The sequence below is a fragment of the Telmatherina bonti genome (assembly GCF_933228915.1).
Source record: "Telmatherina bonti genome assembly, chromosome: 8".
NCBI classification, from domain to species: domain Eukaryota; kingdom Metazoa; phylum Chordata; class Actinopteri; order Atheriniformes; family Telmatherinidae; genus Telmatherina; species Telmatherina bonti.
Genome location: NC_136626.1, coordinates 21253425 through 21270828, shown reverse-complemented (window position 1 = coordinate 21270828; position 17404 = coordinate 21253425). Strand labels below are relative to the sequence as shown.

Genomic DNA, 17404 nt, shown 5'->3' with positions numbered 1-17404 from the left:
ATATATATATATATATATATATACACACACACACACATATATATATATATATATATATATATATATATACACACACACACACATATATATATACACACACACACACATATATATATATATACACACACACACACACATTTATATATATACACACACACACACACACAGACACACATATATATATATATATATATATATATTTATATATTTGACTAGTAGCGTATAAATAAATAATTAAGTTATTCTTTTACCCACAATTACTTCTATTTAAATCAATGGGTTATAAAAAGGATTGTAACAACAGGATCATTAAAAATGAAATGTGTACAGAACAAATATAGGCAGATACAAACCTGCTAAGTCACCAGTAGAAGCCAACTGCTGCCACCCATCAGAGATAAAACATTCTAATCAATCACCTTCCATACATATATTCACTGCTTATTGATCAATGTGCTGCAGATGTCCTGAGGACCAATCAATACTGATCGTTCCCTTTCCCCTGGCTCCCACTGAAGGGATTTATCCCACTACTGCCAACACCAGCTCCAATGACTCATGTCAATATGTAACAAAAGACTCGCCATTTTGCATGATTGGGTAACAAAGACGAGATTTTGTTACTTTAGCTTAACCCAGCAGCAGCAATAAGGCAAAGGCAGGGTAGTTCCTGGACAGACCAGTCCATCGCAGCCCTTCATCTGTAGGTTCAGTTTCATTCAGACACCAAGACTCTTTTCTCCACACATTCAAAACAGTAATGTGCATGTTTGAACCAATAATTAACCTAATCTCTTCTTCATCTTTTGATGCAGTGCAGTAGCACAACTGTTTGAGGTGGATGAAGGAAACTTTTTCAAATATGCACAAAAAAAAACCCCAAAAAAAACAACAAACTCAGACCACCTACTAACAACCAACTCCTGAAAAACTTCTCACCATAGTACATCCCCGCAGTAGGGGGATTTTGGATCAGTGTATCAGTCTGATCCACACTCTGGCTTTAAATGACAGAAAGCTCCATCATGGTTTGGATATGAGCAGGACTCTCAAACAACTCCACCTAACAGCAGGAGATTATTACTGGAACTGTCCCCACTCCAAGTTTTGTGTGTGCTTATGTGAGTGTGTGTGTACTGACCGTTGAAGACAGCCTGTCCCTTTGCCAGCTCCTGGTCCATTTCGATGATGTGTTCCTCCTGTGTAAACCCCCGTGTGCACGGCAACAATTCCTGCTTGCTTAGCAACGACGGCTTTGCCATTCCACCCTGAATGACCTGCAGACAGAGAAAAAACAGATATAAAAGCAAATGAAGACAATTACTCAATGTTTGTTTGTTTGTTTACATTTACTGTGACAACTTTAAGTAAAAGTTTAACAACTTAAAATGAATTTACACAAGGAAAAGAACAACAGTGAAAGAAGTTTGTTGATGATAATTTTCAAATATTTCTTACATAAAGGTTTGGTCTTTGGTTCAAATTTTGAAAAGTAATGCCTTGTAAATGTCTCAGATGGTTTAAACAAATAAAGCTGTGCTCTACCTTTGATGTATTTATATAAATGACATGTCTGGCCTTGTATACTTGCGGGGTGTGCTTCTGTTTTCTGTTCGCTCTTAATACATTCCTTGCTCAAATCTGTATTTCTTGGATTTACACTAAGTTTTAAATGAAGATTTTCAAAAGATAAGAAAAAAAAGACTGATGATGGTTTTACATTTTTTCCGTCTTGGAACGGCAAAGCATAAAGCATGCTGTGAGTCAAAAGGAATATAAAATTCAGTTCAGCGCCAGTCCAAACCACCAGACTATTATTAATCACTGAAAAGAGCAGCAGACAACTGGGTCAATTAATTTTTATGATAATTAACGTCTAGTCTTTTGTCTCTTCTATTGTTTGAGCATGAGCCCATCATGACCCCCACCCCTTCCACTTCTTGTCCCACATACACGATGACATACAAGAGCGCATATTCTCAAATCATTCCCTCTCTTCTACTCCACAGAGCAGCAGAGAGACATCTGCTGTACTGAAGGTGGGATGCAAGTGAGGGGTGTTCTTCTGTGATTAAAGTAATGAAGCTAGGAAGGGTGCTGTGATTTGCTTCCACTTGAGCTAAAATCTTTAAACCCTCATGTCCAAGCTGCCTATCCTGGCGTGCTTAGAAGGGGTGGGGGTGGGGGGGATTTAGCGAGGCTGGCTTTTATCTTGTCCCCAATTAACACAAGTAGGGAGGAAGTAACAGTCCCTTTCATACAGCAGTCATGTCAAATTTGTCATGAAAATAAAAACAGTCCACCTTAAGCTGCTACTTAAGCAGCCGTTCCTCTTTGCTTATTTATTCAGGCCAAATCCAGGCAGATCATCACAGCGTTGTGTGTGTTCACGGCTCAAACACAGCAAACTGGTTTTATGTATTTATTATTGAATGAGTGTCAACAATATATTACTGGTAAGAGAATGCATCATGTTAGTGTCGGAGTGTGTCTTTGTAATACCAAAGTATATAAAAATATTATTTAAAATCAGTCCTTAACTTAATTGTTTTTTGCCAACAAAACACTGGTTCATCCCTTTAGTTAGTTTTTTTTTAATGTATCACACATTAGGTTGTCTAAACAAAACAAGAAACAAAAAAAAGGAGGAAAAGTGAACATCTTACTCTGAAAAGGATCATGTGTAACAACTGGACTGAAAATGAGCAAATCAACAACAAATGTTTAAATCTTTTAGACAACCGTGGAGAAATATTGCTCAAGAGCATTTTAAAAGGTTCCAACAGAGACTGACTACTGGACAGAACAATGTGACGAAATCAGAACGGAATCCAGAGCTTTTCACAGTGGGCTACTTTTAAACATCTAGAACAATAACAAATAAACAACCTTAGTCATTTATAAAATTAACCATATATAAACATCTTGAGGTTGAAACAAAACATTTATGTGATCAAATTCTGTGTAAGTTTAACTGCAAACGGTGTACCGACAAGGACATAGGTACACAGATATACAAATGTGGAGGAGTTTTCAGTGTTTTTGGATGGCATTCTTATGTCAGGATGGATCCAAAACATCTAAAAGAAAATCAAGCATTTAAATACCCCTGAGTAATGTTTGTTTTGTTTTTATATTACAAAAGCATGCATGCAGTTTCCTGATATGTTGTGTATGAACCTGTCTTAACATGAAGTATATCTAGACCATGCAGACCGTTTTTCTTCGTGAACAGGGTGATGTGTTGACGTGAAGGTCAGGACAGAAACTTTCAAACGGTTCAGATTATTCAATCACAGCGGGAAAGTATGATCATAGAAAGCAACCCTCAAATATTTTTTTCTAGCTGCTGAATGTCATTTCAGAGCACACTGAACTAAGAGAAAAGGTTCAACAGTCTTTATCTCCACTAACTATGAGTAACGGCACCAATGTTAGATTTATCTACAAGCCTGTGAACCACTCCACTGTGAAGTATACTCTGACTGGATCACTGACCATGTCATCATGCTTGGCATTCATACACAACAACATGTAGCAGCAACAGATTTATGATTTATGATTTATGATCAATGGTAATAAAAGAGAAAAAACTACAATATCTAGCTGAATAGAGTAAAAGCAGAAAAGCAGATGAAACAGGCTTTTACTGGATTTAAGGCAAGCCTTCTTGCCTTAAATCCAGCTTTGTGTCCGGCTCAACACATAAAAATGGAAATACGTTAGATTTAGTCTTCTCCTTTGGCCTGGAGGTTGACTGCCTAAATGTGGTCGATATTCTTGTGTCTGATCATTGTTGTGTGTATTTTAACTTGTCTTTAAAAGTGGAAACTTGCACTCAAAATGTGGTGTATCAAAAGCGCTTTATAAATGAAATTGTTGTTGCAAACTTTTCTGAATTATTTCAGCCCTGTTTTGAGGGGGTTGGTAATGATGCAGACACTTTTGTAAATGCCTTCAATGACCACTGTGAGACAGTGCTGAATGTGGTAGCACCTGTAAAGCTCAAAATGAATTCTCTCAAAACATCTCAGCCATGGTTGAATGATGACATTTCTTTATTTAGGAGAACTTGTCGTAAGGTGGAACGTCTGTGGAAATCCACAAAATTAGAGGTACACAGATTGCACCTAAAAGAGCTGATTGTGTCCCTTAATGAAATGATAAAACAGGCGAGATCTACTTATTTTGTTAATCTTGTGAATTCAAATAAGAGAAGCCCCAAGGTTGTCTTTGATACAATCCATAAAATTGTTTCGCCTTCCTCCCCATCAGTGCCTGTTTACAGTATTGATGATTGTAACAAATTTTTGAGGCACTTTGTCAAGAAAGTGGAGGACATCAGGACAAATGTGACTCCTCCTGATGTCACCACTACTTGTGTCTCTTCTTCTGTCTGTTCTTGGTCTGTGTTTTCTAATGTGACACATGTAGACATTTTGGCATTGCTGGGGAAAATGAAACCTTCTTCTTGTCCTTTTGATGTCATTCCAACATCTTTGTTTTATAAGGTAACTGACCTTATTGTCCCACATGTTGTTGAACTGATCAATATTTCACTTTCCACTGGGTCTGTTCCAAACTTTTTTAAACAGGCAGTGATAAGTCCCATTTTAAAAAAGCACAACTTGGACCCTGCAGAGCCTGGTAATTTTAGGCCCATATCTAAATTACCCTTCCTTTCAAAAGTTGTGGAGAAGGTGGTGGCTGAGCAGCTGACCACTTTTCTATACACCAATGACATGTTGGACAAATTTCAATCTGGCTTTCGTAAGATGCACTCTACTGAGACTGCCCTACTTAAAGTGTCCAGTGACATCCGAATGGCTGCAGACTCTGGTGAATATTCTATTTTGATTCTTTTAGATTTGTCTGCAGCATTCGATACTGTAGATCACATCTTGTTGCTTCAGAGACTGAACAAAGAGTTTGGCATCTCTGGAACTGTCCTTAAGTGGTTGTCCTCCTATTTGACTGATAGGACATTCTCTGTGTGTTTGAATAACTTTATGTCTGAAGCTACTCCTTTGCTGTATGGTGTTCCTCAGGGGTCGGTTTTAGGCCCAATTTTGTTTCTGTTGTACATCACCCCTCTGAAGAAAATCATCAGCCTTTTTAAAAATGTGTCCTATCATCTTTATGCTGATGATATCCAATTGTACTTTTCATTCAAGGAATCAGAGTTGCATACACTTTCAGAGTTAATGGATTGTCTGTCAAGTGTAAAGATGTGGCTGACGGAAAATTGTCTTCAGCTAAATCCTCAAAAGACTGAAACTTTAATCATTGCCCCAGAGCAGAAAATTCCTTTAATTGCTGGCCATCTTGGTTCTCTTGCTTCATCAGTTCAGCCAAGCATAAGAAATCTTGGAGTTTGGTTTGATCAATCATTGTCCCTTGACAGCCATTCCAGACTCTTGGTAAAAAACTGTTTTTATCATTTGAGAAACATCGCAAAGCTGAGGCCAATTTTATCAAGGTCTGTTGTTGAATTGGTGATTCATGCTTTTATTTCGTCACGCTTGGACTATTGTAATTCCCTTTTTACTTGTTTTAACAAATCTGCTTTAAATCGTCTTCAGTTGGTTCTAAATGCTGCTGCGAGGCTTTTAACAGGATCTTGTAGGCGCGCACACATTACTCCAATTTTATACTCTCTGCACTGGCTCCCCATTAAATTCCGAATTGATTTTAAAATTTTGGTCTTGACGTTCAGAGCTTTGCATGGCCAGGCCCCCTCGTACATCTCTGAGTTGCTGCAACCCTACAGCTCCAGTCGGTCCCTTCGGTCCTCGGGCCAAAACCTCCTCATGGTCCCAAAGACCCGCTTTAAAACCAGAGGTGATTTGTCCTTTCAGGCAGTTGCTCCAAAACTGTGGAATGCCCTGCCTTTTTCCCTCCGTGAGATTGAAACTGTTGATTCTTTCAAAAAGCAGCTGAAGACGTATTTATTTAGACAAGCTTTTAGTTGACTGTCTTCTACAGATACAGATTTTTCAAATGTACATTTGTTTATTTTTGTGTTGTTGCTGTTCCCCATGCACTCTGTGAAGCACTTTGTGATTTTATTTCTGTGAAAGGTGCTATATAAATAAAATTTCTTCTTCTTCTTCTTCTGGAGTGCTGACCCTGCTCTTCTGGGGAGGGGGGCAGTGTTAGGTTTATCTTACAACCTGACCTCTGACCCTTTAGCAAAACACAGTCCTCTTTATTGATTTGTGCACATAGCAAGGATTTTTCTTTATTTGTTGGCTCAATGTGCAGCCACAGACCTGCCTGTACAGTCTGACGAAGAGTTTTGTTGATTCCTTTTGTCTTATTTAAAAGAACATGTTCTTAGTCTGGCTAACAAACTTAAGATTAAATTATTATGGTATTTAAATCGAAACATTGGGGGGGTCAGTATGGTCCTTTAAAAGTTAGTGCGTCAGTGCTGGTTGTGGGGAAAGGGATGAGCAAACATCACCCTGTGCACGCCTAGGTGTCCCTCCAACAGTTAGTTCTTCGGCCGCAGCAGGCAACATTTGACGCGATATGAAAACGACCTGACGCAGCAAAACAAATCTTTTTTTTCCAAAAACTGGACAGTAATGACGCCCAAGGATTCCGCCCTTTATGGAGGAACAGGTAGTGGAACAAGGCGGCTGGCCTCTGCATGCAGCCCAGCCTGCAGCGGATCGCTGGAGGCGTCAGAGCTGTGTGTTGGCCGGGTGTGAGCGCACCGATAAAACAGCCATCTTTTCGATCGCTGCGTCGTCGACGTTCCTCATTGTGGTCTAAACTCAGCCCGACTTATACTGGACTGCGACCTAACAAAAACCTAGCGCATCATTTCCCCAGCAGGATCAGCCAAAAGCCGTCACAATGAGTCAGAAAAGCAGGCGACAGACATCAACCTGTCACATCCTCGTGGAGCCTCCGTTTGGTCAGCAGCGTTGCGTGGAAAATCCGCAGCTTGCCTCAAACACAGGCACCGTCGCGCACCGAGTGGAGAAATCCTGTTTATTTGGTGTATTTATTACCGACGTGTAGCACCGGAGCAGGTCGGGGATCGGCAGCGTTTTGCTGATAGAAAACTGTAAGAATATGTTGCTCTTTATTTACTGAGAATAAGCTGAACGTTGTTAAAATAAGTGTGAAACAAACGGGATGCCCTCATTTCCTCGTAGAGCTCTAATCTTTATCTCCTCTGGACGAGCATCTCTCTATAGCTGCAGTTACATCCCCCTCAAATTTTATATATATATATTTGCGTGTGTGTGTCTGTGTGTGAAAAACATAAAATATTTACCTTAATAGTCATCATCAGCATCCAGAACCAAAGAAGATTCATTTTATTGATATAATTCCTCCTTCGACAACCGCCCAGACGTTGGATTTTAATCCCAAGCAATGCTTTGCATGAGGAAGCCCTCCTCTTGCAAGCAGTCCTCTTCTGTGTCTGACTGTTCTCCCCGCCTCAGCCTCACTGGCACTCCAGCCAGCCTGGGACTGGCTCCGCGCCGACCCCCCGCGCGCCTCAGTGTCGCCCTCCACCGGTTTCCAACCTGCTGTCACACCTATTAGCAATTTCAGAAAGCACCTGCTGAGATGAACCCCTTGAGATAGGAAATGCTAAATTTAGTAGCCTATTTTTAATTATGATAATAGTAATTAAAAACCACCTAATTTTGTGAAGATTTAAGTTCTAAATGATGAAAAGGGGCTTACTGCAAAATACATTTGTACAGTGAAATTTAAAAGTACAAATAACTGGAGTTATTAGTGATTTGATGATAATGATGATTCTAAGTAATATGTTTGTATGAGGTGTCTGCTAGTTTCCTACAACTAATTAAAAATGCAGTTTTCAGCACTAACCTGGACATTCCAAATGGGGTGGCCAAGATAAGACAGGACGTGTGGGGTGGCCGATCAATAAGTGTAACTAACTGTGGTGTCCAGAATTATGTTATCTTTGGTTAAAATCAGTTTGTTTAAAAAAAATAAATAAATAAAATAAAAAATAAAAAAAATTCTTAGGTCCCTGGAAACACTTAAACAGCAGCTCTAAGCCTTTTCCAAGTTAAAACCAAAACACCCTTTCCATATTTTAAAAACTATAAAGTATACCCTTTGCTTCATAGCATAATTGCCTATGTCATACTTTTAAGGTTTTATGGACAATGATACATAGTTGATCAGCAATATTAGGAGAGTTAGACAGATTATAATATATCCAAAATATGACTCAGACCATTATGCTATGAAGCAAATGATATGAAAAACATGAGGACTTCTTACAGAAGGCTAAATAGTACTAACAAAAAAGGACTGTATCTCTAAGAGGAAAGAAAGGCACTGAACATTACTTACTGTAAATACCACAGTAAACACAGAAAGACCAGTAATCAACCAATTAAAACAAGTGCAGGTTGTAACTGTTGGAATCTTCTGAGTCTGGATCCATTTTTGGAGATTTTAACAAAATATTACTCACCAAACACTCAACCCCCGTCCCTCTCACACCATGTCATTTATGACATTAGCTATAATGAAATCATATTTAAGTACCTGCTGTAACTGATTTAAAAAGAAAAAAAATAGCAAGGACATATATATTCATGACAATATTTAACTTAACTCAGCTTTATTCAGCACTTTATCAATTTTTTTTAGCAACCCAAAGTAGTAAACAAATAGTTTTAAAATTAAACAAAAAACAATTTTCAAATAATGATGAATAATAACACAGACTGTAATAAAAGCAAGAATTTCTACACCACTAAAAAAGTTGAGGACATCCAACTTCTGGGTAAAATATACAGAAAATGTAAAAAATTGATGCTAAACTGATAAAATATCATGAATCCAAGAATCATGTAAATGGTAATTCCACCATTCAAAAAATTTATTGACACAAAAGCTTTTAACAGTGGTGAATATACCGTAGCATAAAATGTCAGTATGACAATGACTTGCTTTGTTTTAAGTGCCATCTTAGCTCTGATGATCTTCAATTGTGAACACTATAATGAAGAGGGCTGTTTAGATACAAATTGTATTGATATCAGAACATTTAGTGGTTGTTTCATGGTTCAGACACTTTTTGTGCTCAATCATTTTGTCAGAGGACAGAATATTGTCTAATACTAACTTGAATAATCAAAAGTACATTTGCAAGAAAAAGTTTAAAAAATGTCTAATCAATTAAAGGTTTAGGTATATTTTAGGTATTTTCTCTTAACATGCAGAACATGAACATCCCTAACTTATTTTTTACTTGCTTACTGTTGATTCCCATGTTAATAAACTTGACGAGTTACCAATCAGAACTGGGGTGGCCAAAGAGGTGACATAATTTCAGGGGTAGTAGTTCTTTTCGGAGCAGTTTCTTTCGCTGTAGTAGTAGAAGTAGTTGTAATGGTGGTGTGAAAGTCATAGTAGTAGTAGGAGTGATAGTAGTGGTATTAAGTGCACTGCATTTCCATGTAGACATATAAAGTCATGAATACAGGTCTTGTTTGCAATGTGAGCCGATCCTCACAGACTTCTTTAATTCAGTTTGGTTTTAGTGCCACAGAAGCATAATAACTTGTGTGAGTATTAAACATCTGTGCTCATCACAATCTGAAGCAGAACAACACAAAAGAAAAGTGAGATAAACTAATCGTTTTAACACAGAGACACTTTTGACATAAAAGTAATTAATGAGAGTGATTTAAGACGTCACCTTAAAAATTATTCACCATTTAAAAACAAGAAGAAGAACTTGAAGATCATATGTAGATCTGCTCCCTCTCCAGAAGGAACTGACAATTTCCTGAATGTGATAGTTAACAGTTGGAGCTCCTCTGCCTTTTCTTCAAGTTTAATTGACCACATAAAAACACAAGAAATACACACACACACACACACACACACACACACACACACACACACACACACACACACACACACTTAAAAATACCTTTTTTTAAGCGACTTAATTGGAATGTCTCTCAGCATAAAATTACCATGAGGAAGGTGCAAGTTCAGTGTTAATCCTTACACACACACCGATCTGTAATTTGAGGGAAAAGAAGTTTTCTTACTACACAATTTTATTATCATCATTTTGCACCAGAGGTTCGAGGATATTGTTCAGTAACAACTGGAGGAAGTGGAAAAGTGGTGTCATTCATATCTCAACCTTTGTTGCCCTTTAGTCAAATTGTGAAATAAAACACTTGTTCATGAGTGAGCGTATTCTCACATTATCAGATGGTACAGTAGCTCTGCTGTTCTCATAAATGATAAAGTAAGTCATGATGAAGTTAGTCACGTATCATGCATTTACAGGGCCACTGAGTGTGATGGTCAGACATTTTACTGCCTTCCAGCTCAGAGATTTATTTTTTACTCTTTTCACTAAATTATTTATATGTGTAATGCTAAATGGGCCTTCTTGTTCTCTTCTTAATAGTAGCCTATCCTTCGTGTTTCTCAACACAGAAGCAAAAATAAGAAATAATTTATGAATGAAACATGTTTATTTAATTGACTTCAGCTGATTTTGGTGAAGCGAAATTATTAAGACAGTCCTGAATGTGGGATTGTTGTAACACTAAAATACCAGTGAACTTTTGTTGACATTTATATAAGGCTAAATGTCACTGTGAAATTTAAAAAAAAAATGTAAACACTTTTTTAAAAATGAAAACTTGATAAATAACAAAACAAAACTAAAATTTAATGATGTGGAGGAAAACTTATTAATTTCGGAAACAATGAGATTAAGGCATTGTTATTCTGATTTAATAGGTAATATTTTCAAATGAAAAATGGAATTTTTGCTGCTTTTCTGAACTAATGAGAGAAGTCATCATCCATGCTATCACAGAAAGGCAGAAAATCATTTAGCATCTTACAAAACAATCCTGTAATTATATTTGATACTGTATACATTTACTTATACAGTTAGCCAAGTAGTCAGAAGGTGCAGCTTGACTGTTGCACCATGAGACCATAATTCTTTAGTCAAGCATGAGAAAACAAACTTGGATGTTTCATCGTAACAGTGGCCAAGACACAACATGAGCACTACCAATTTTCCCCAAACTGTAAAGAGCCACAGCGACTTTGTGAAAATTCAAATAAAAAAAAATTCACTTACAAGAGACAGATGATTGCAAAGTCGTAAAGGAGCTCTATTAACTCCAGGATGGTCCAAGGCTGATATGACTGACAAATCAAGAGATCCACTGTTCAAAAGAAAATAAGGATATAAAATAATGTACCCATCATACTAAGATAAATAGAAGAAAATGTGAAAGAGATAACAGTTGCAACCCACCCATACATTTTAGTTATTGGTGGATAAAATTACATCAAGTATCTCATATGTGGCAGGCTGGAGAGGAAGAGGACTGAGTCATATGACACCATCTCAGGTTTTTACGCTATAGCTGCCATTACTAACCTCTTCAGGTTTCTCATCATTTATGCTTTTTAGTTGGTTTTTTTTGTTTGTTTTTTTGTTAAAGGTGTATAATAACTAAAGTATAAAACCTGCAATGTTGATATTTAGTTTATTTATTAAACATTTATGTAGAAAGCTGTCAAGCTCAAAGTAAGTTAACTAAATTTAATTTAATTGTGATCGTGATTTAGAGATTTTATATCTATTCAGATGGATATTGTGTATTGAGAAATAGCATGTTTTATCATTCCATCCTTTCTTTTTTCTTCTCAGTCTTCCATCTGTCCACCTTCACATGCATCACCCATCATGCATTCTGTTTCTTTCTTGATAACCTATCCATCCATCCATCCATCCATCCATCCCCTCCCTTATTCATTAATCGTCATCCCTCCATTCATCCTTTCCATCAAATTGCACATGTTGGAGACCGTTTTCATCTGACCCTGTTCTGTAGATCTAAAGATTTTTCAGCACAGTAACATCCCTGTTTGCATTGTCTGTGCTTTAAAGAGTATATATTTGTGTGAGACATTTTAAAAGCTATAAAACCCAGTTTCCTAGCAACTGTTTTTCTGTGCATGATTGCTGTGTTTTTTCCCTGGGTTGCATAATTTATGTCTGGATTTCAGAATGAATGAATACTGTAGCCATAAGTGCTACACTTATTAATAGCAATATTGTGGATATGAAGTGGTTGCTGTGGTATTTAGTAGCAGAGCGTCCACTCCTCGGAAGGCCAACATCACTGTTGATATCTGTATGAAAGAAAAGCCGAGAAAGGCTTTACTGTTAAAGGCAAAGATACCTTAAGGCATTTTGCCACTGATGTGTTTTATTGTTTCAAATTACTGAGCAGCTGAAATTGCGAAAACCAAAAGCCAAGAAACAAAGAGATGGCCTTGAGGGCTGATCTGTAAAGTGGAACTGAGATCATCTCTGAAAGAAACTAACACACAAATAATAATTTAAAAAAAACAAACTATGCAACATTTGGCTTAACAACAGCCTTGAGAGAAATAGGCACACTCTGGTCTGTTTGTCATCAGGAGGTTTCCCACACCACAGACATTAGAGAAGAAGAAGTAAAAAAAAAACTAACAAACAAAAAAAACAACTAAAAAGAATCATGGAATAAAAACAGATTAGCTGTTGTAATATAGCAAAATGTTGTCACACATTTAAGCATTCAAGTATGTGCCTGTTAAATCAGTACAGTACACACATATAGCACACACTAGCCACTTGGATGGATGGATGGATGGATGGATGGATAATTCATATTTCTGGCACCATCTGGACCTCCTTTTGCCTTCAGATCTGCCTTAATTCTTCATGGCATAGATTCAGTAAGATTCAGTGAATAAACATTCCTCAGTGATTTGTCTCCATACTGACATGACAGCATCACACAGTTGCTATAGATCTGTTGGCTGCAGATCCATGATGAGAATCTCCTGTTAGAACCAAATCCAAAAGTTTGTTCAGAGATCACATTCTGCAATCCTTGGTCTAACAAGTGTTTGAGTTACTGTTACCTTTTTTTAGCATCTCCAAACATCCATCCATCCATCCATTATCCTAACCGCTTAGTCCGATTAAGGCAAGCTGGAGCCTATCCCAGCAGTCTTTGGGCGAAAGGCAGGGTACACCCTGGACAGCTCACCAGTCCATCTCAGGGCCATCTCCAAACCATTTGGACATTTTCCAATCACCTCTGACATTACCAAGGCATATTGTCCAGAAAACAGTTCCTCTAAATTTCTTCTTTTTTTTTTTTTTTTTTTTTTTTTTTTTTTTTTTACCATTCTCTGTAAATTGGCTGTCTGTGAAAATCTCAGTAGATCAGCAGTTTCTGAAATACTCACATTAACTCATCTGGGACAGAAAAATTATGCCAAGTTCAATGTCACTTAAATCTTTTAGCTTCCTAATTCTGATGCTGAGTTTGAACCATGTCTACATGCCCAAATACACAGAGTTGATGCAATGTGATTGGCTGATTAGCTAGTTGTGTTAAGTGGAAGAAACTGATCAGGTGTACCTATGTATCTAGTAAGTGGATATATAAAGTTATTACATTAATTTAATCTTACAAAGCACAACAAAAGATTTCTAATCTTTAATTGAGAAATATATAGAAAAATCAAATAATAGGTAAACAAAGTAGTCATCATATAAACACAGGGTTCATGAAATGACCCTGGGCTGTGTGGACCATGTAACAAGTAAAAAAAATCTTAATCTGGAATGACTCTTCCTCTGTAGTTTTATTAATCCTCTGGACCCAGGCATACAGACTTGGCTCCAGTGGTCTCTGTTAATCAAGTCTCAGAGGGAAAAACATTGTTATTTCCAGGGTAGATTTTGGGTTCTATTGGAAAAAGATATTAAATATATTTTATTCAAAAACTGTGCATTGACATGTTAACTCTGTGGTGATTTCACATTTCTACTGGCTGTACTACTGTGCTTGACAAGTAATCAGCTGATGCATCTTAGTGCCATAAACCTGTTTGTATTAGTGTCATATGGGAAAAATCCCATTCTCTGTTGCTGAACTGCAGCATAGTTTAATTTTATAAAATCATGTTATATAAGAGGATCTATAAGATTATGTTATATAAGAGAATGACTATCAATCATCTACAGTAAATATATTGATGAAAGATGGCTAACTTTTACCCAGTTACACAAGCTAAAGCACAGACTGTTTGACTTTATTCAATGAAGGCCTGCAATGAGTTTGCCAAATTCTTCACAGCAGGTTAAGGAAATATACTGTGTCCCCTGAAAACCAGTTTAAACACCATTGCACAGTTTTATCCCATTAACAGCAAAGATCAGGGGGAGATCTTCTGTCAGCTAAACTCATCCTCTTGCTGTTTAGGCATTCTGCCCACAAGTCTTTTCAAAAAGGTCTCAAAGACTGTGGAGCGAGATCTGTTACAGATTGTGAACTTGTCTTTAATATCAGGCATTTTCCAAAAGCTACTGAAAACAGCTGTTATCAAGCCTCTGCTAAAAAGGGACTGTCGATCTCAAATTTCTAAATAAGTTCATTGAAAAAGATGTTTTTCATCAACTAGGTGATATATTTACAAAAATAATAGCTGCTATGATGTCTTCCAGACAGGCATTAGACAACACTACAGCACTGAAACTTGTCTGACCTAAGTGTTCAATGTAATATATTCGCATAAAGATGAGGAACAAATGTCAGTCTTTTACTGAACTTCAGTGCTGCATTTGAAACATCTGAACACAGTATATTACACAAACAAATATAGAACTGGGTGGGCCTCTCTGGCGCTGTACTAAACTGATACAAATGTAACTAGAGAACAGGAAGTAGTTTGTGTCAGTTGGTAACTTTACATCTGAGCAGACAAGAATTACATGTGGAGTTCCCCAATGTTCCATCCTGGGGCTAATCTGTTTAATATCTACATGCTCCCAATGGAACAGGTCATAAACAATAACATTAGCTACCATAGCAGTGCAGATGACGTGTAAATTTATATTACAATGTCACCGGAAGACTCGGGCCCTGTACAAGTTATTGGTAAATGTCATTATTGACTGGATGTGTCTTTCTTCAGATAAACAAAAACAAAACTGAGATCATTTTTCTTTGGAGCCAAAGAGAAACCATTACAGATCACAACAGAGCTTCATTCAATGCACCTAAAAATCACCAACTAGGCCAGAAGACTGGGTGTAGTGATTGACTTACAGCTACATTTTAGTAAAACACATTAAGGGAATCACAAAGACAGCCTACTTTAAGAGTAAATCACCAGGGTAAAAGATCTGATGTCACAACATGACCTGAAATAACTGGTCCATGCTTTTAATTCTTAGTTATTATTGTAACAGTGTGCCCACAATAAATTTGCAGAAACGAAAACCTTCATGGTACTGTGTTTCTAATACATACGTCAGAAGATGCTTCCAAAGTTGATTTATTGAAAAGTGTATTTTCAGTGGTCCTGAAAGAGCAGGAAATTTTCTATGTCAAAACAAAGTCATGGCATCATTTTTTCTGTGTGTGTGTGTGTATGAGTGTGTTTTCGTAGAAATTTGATTACTGTTATGATCTCTTAAATTTGATCTGTGTATTTTATGACTGTTGTCAAAAAAGATTTGAAAGGCCTCTTTTGGACCTTAAATTGTTTTTGAAATTACAAGTGGCTTTTAGGATGTCTTTAAATGTGGCCCTGCAGACAGTTACCCTGCCGTAAGGACATGACAGGGCTGACACGGAAGCTGACACAAGCTGACCTGACCATCTATCTATATTGCACCGCTCTGAAGGGAAAACTGAGCTCATGCTGGAGAAATTTCCCTGTATGGCAGTTAAAGATGGGAGCAAAGATGGATAAAGATGAGTGTAACCCTGACAATCCCTGACACCAGGTCTGGTTATAGACAGATAAGACAGACCATTAAATAAAGCTTTCCATAGAGAATTGTGGGTCTTTTTTAGATTGCAAACTAATTTAGTCCAGGTCATTAAACCATCCTGAAAAGTATGGTTTAACTCATTGTTGCCTTCATTTGCTTAAACTCAGCTCAAACGCTTTGTGCAGCATGTTCTGTTTCTTTGTTTTACGAGCACACACTGCCTACACTGCTGGACTGATTTTTCTGGTCCTTATCAGATAAATGCAACTAGCCTGAAGGCATGGTCTTCTCATTTCTCAAGGATCATTAGACATTTACTGCTGTGGCCTCCAAAGTCTCTGATATACTAGGCAGACTTTTAGTAGCATAAAAAAAATCTTCCAGCAACTATTCAGCATTAATGTTCATGGTAATTAGGGTTAGCAATACATGTGTACCTGGTATTGCAGAGTGACATTTCAGAGTACACCAACTCTGAAACATCCAGAATTACAAGTTTAGTCTCCAAGAAAAACCAGGAGAAATTCAGCCATGCATTTGTCTCCAATAAACTAATTATCACTGTAACGGCCTTTTAACAGGACTTCCTTTAAAGAGCATTAAACACCTGCACCTCATCCGGAACGCTGCTGGCTTCCAGTCAGTCACAGAATGGATTTTAAAATCTGCCTGATTGTTTACAAATCACAGAATAGTTTAGGCCCAGAATACATCTATGATTTGTTCAGAGAATATAAATCAAGCAGAGCTCTTAGATCCAAAGACTCAGGTCAACTAGTCCAGACCAGAGTCCAGACTTAGCATGGAGAAGCAGCATTGAGCTTTTATGCAGCAAACAAGGGAAACAAACTCCCAAACTTTCCCACAAATGTAGACCCTGCACCTACACACACACACACACACACACACACACACACACACACACACACACACACACACACACACACACACACACATACACAAACAGAAAGTAACTTATAACTTATCATGCTTTTAACCATTATACAGAGAGAAACTGATATTCTGTTTGCTGGATGGATGCTACAAATTTACTGCAGCAGTCTCCTTAAAGTAGCCATTTGCATTATCGAGTGTAATGAAAACAGTTAGTTAGCTGTTAGGAAGCTGTTTTATTATTCACTGTTTCTTTGAAAGGCTGTATTCCACAGAAACTGTGAATAATAAAAATGCTACATTGATAAATTATAAAGTAAACCCTGTGCTGCTCTGCTCATCATCTGTTCACCTCCTTTATATCTGCAGCCTGAAGTGAAATATCTTGCTTTTATTTATCATTTTATATATGTATCAGTTTTCAAATAACTGTTTGTCTTAAAAAAGAAAAAAAAGTTTGCATTGGAACATTTTTCCAGCCATAAGCATCCTTAATTATGTGTGACGGACATGCCTGTATAAACCCAGCCCATCAGATGAGAGCATAATTCATCATAGTTTAAGACTGGAGCCTGGATGACAGCAACATGTAATCTGACATCAGAACAAGAAGGCAGAGAAAAGAAGATTTGATTTGATTCTGTGACAATCTGCTTTGACAGA

The 17404-nt window shown here is 37.3% G+C and overlaps 1 protein-coding gene across 1 annotated transcript in view; it reads right to left on the bottom strand.

Annotated features, from left to right (window-relative positions):
* Positions 1 to 7410, bottom strand: part of LOC306759557 (cadherin-2-like) — a 43492-nt gene extending 36082 nt beyond the window's left edge. The window contains exons 1-2 of the mRNA XM_079245233.1: positions 7292 to 7410; positions 1142 to 1277 (exon numbers count right to left, since the gene is read on the bottom strand). Of these exons, the coding sequence (XP_079101359.1) occupies positions 1142 to 1277; positions 7292 to 7333 (178 nt within the window). The 5' untranslated portion in view covers positions 7334 to 7410. The remainder of the gene's footprint in view (positions 1 to 1141; positions 1278 to 7291) is intronic.
* Between the last annotated feature and the right edge of the window lie 9994 nt (positions 7411 to 17404).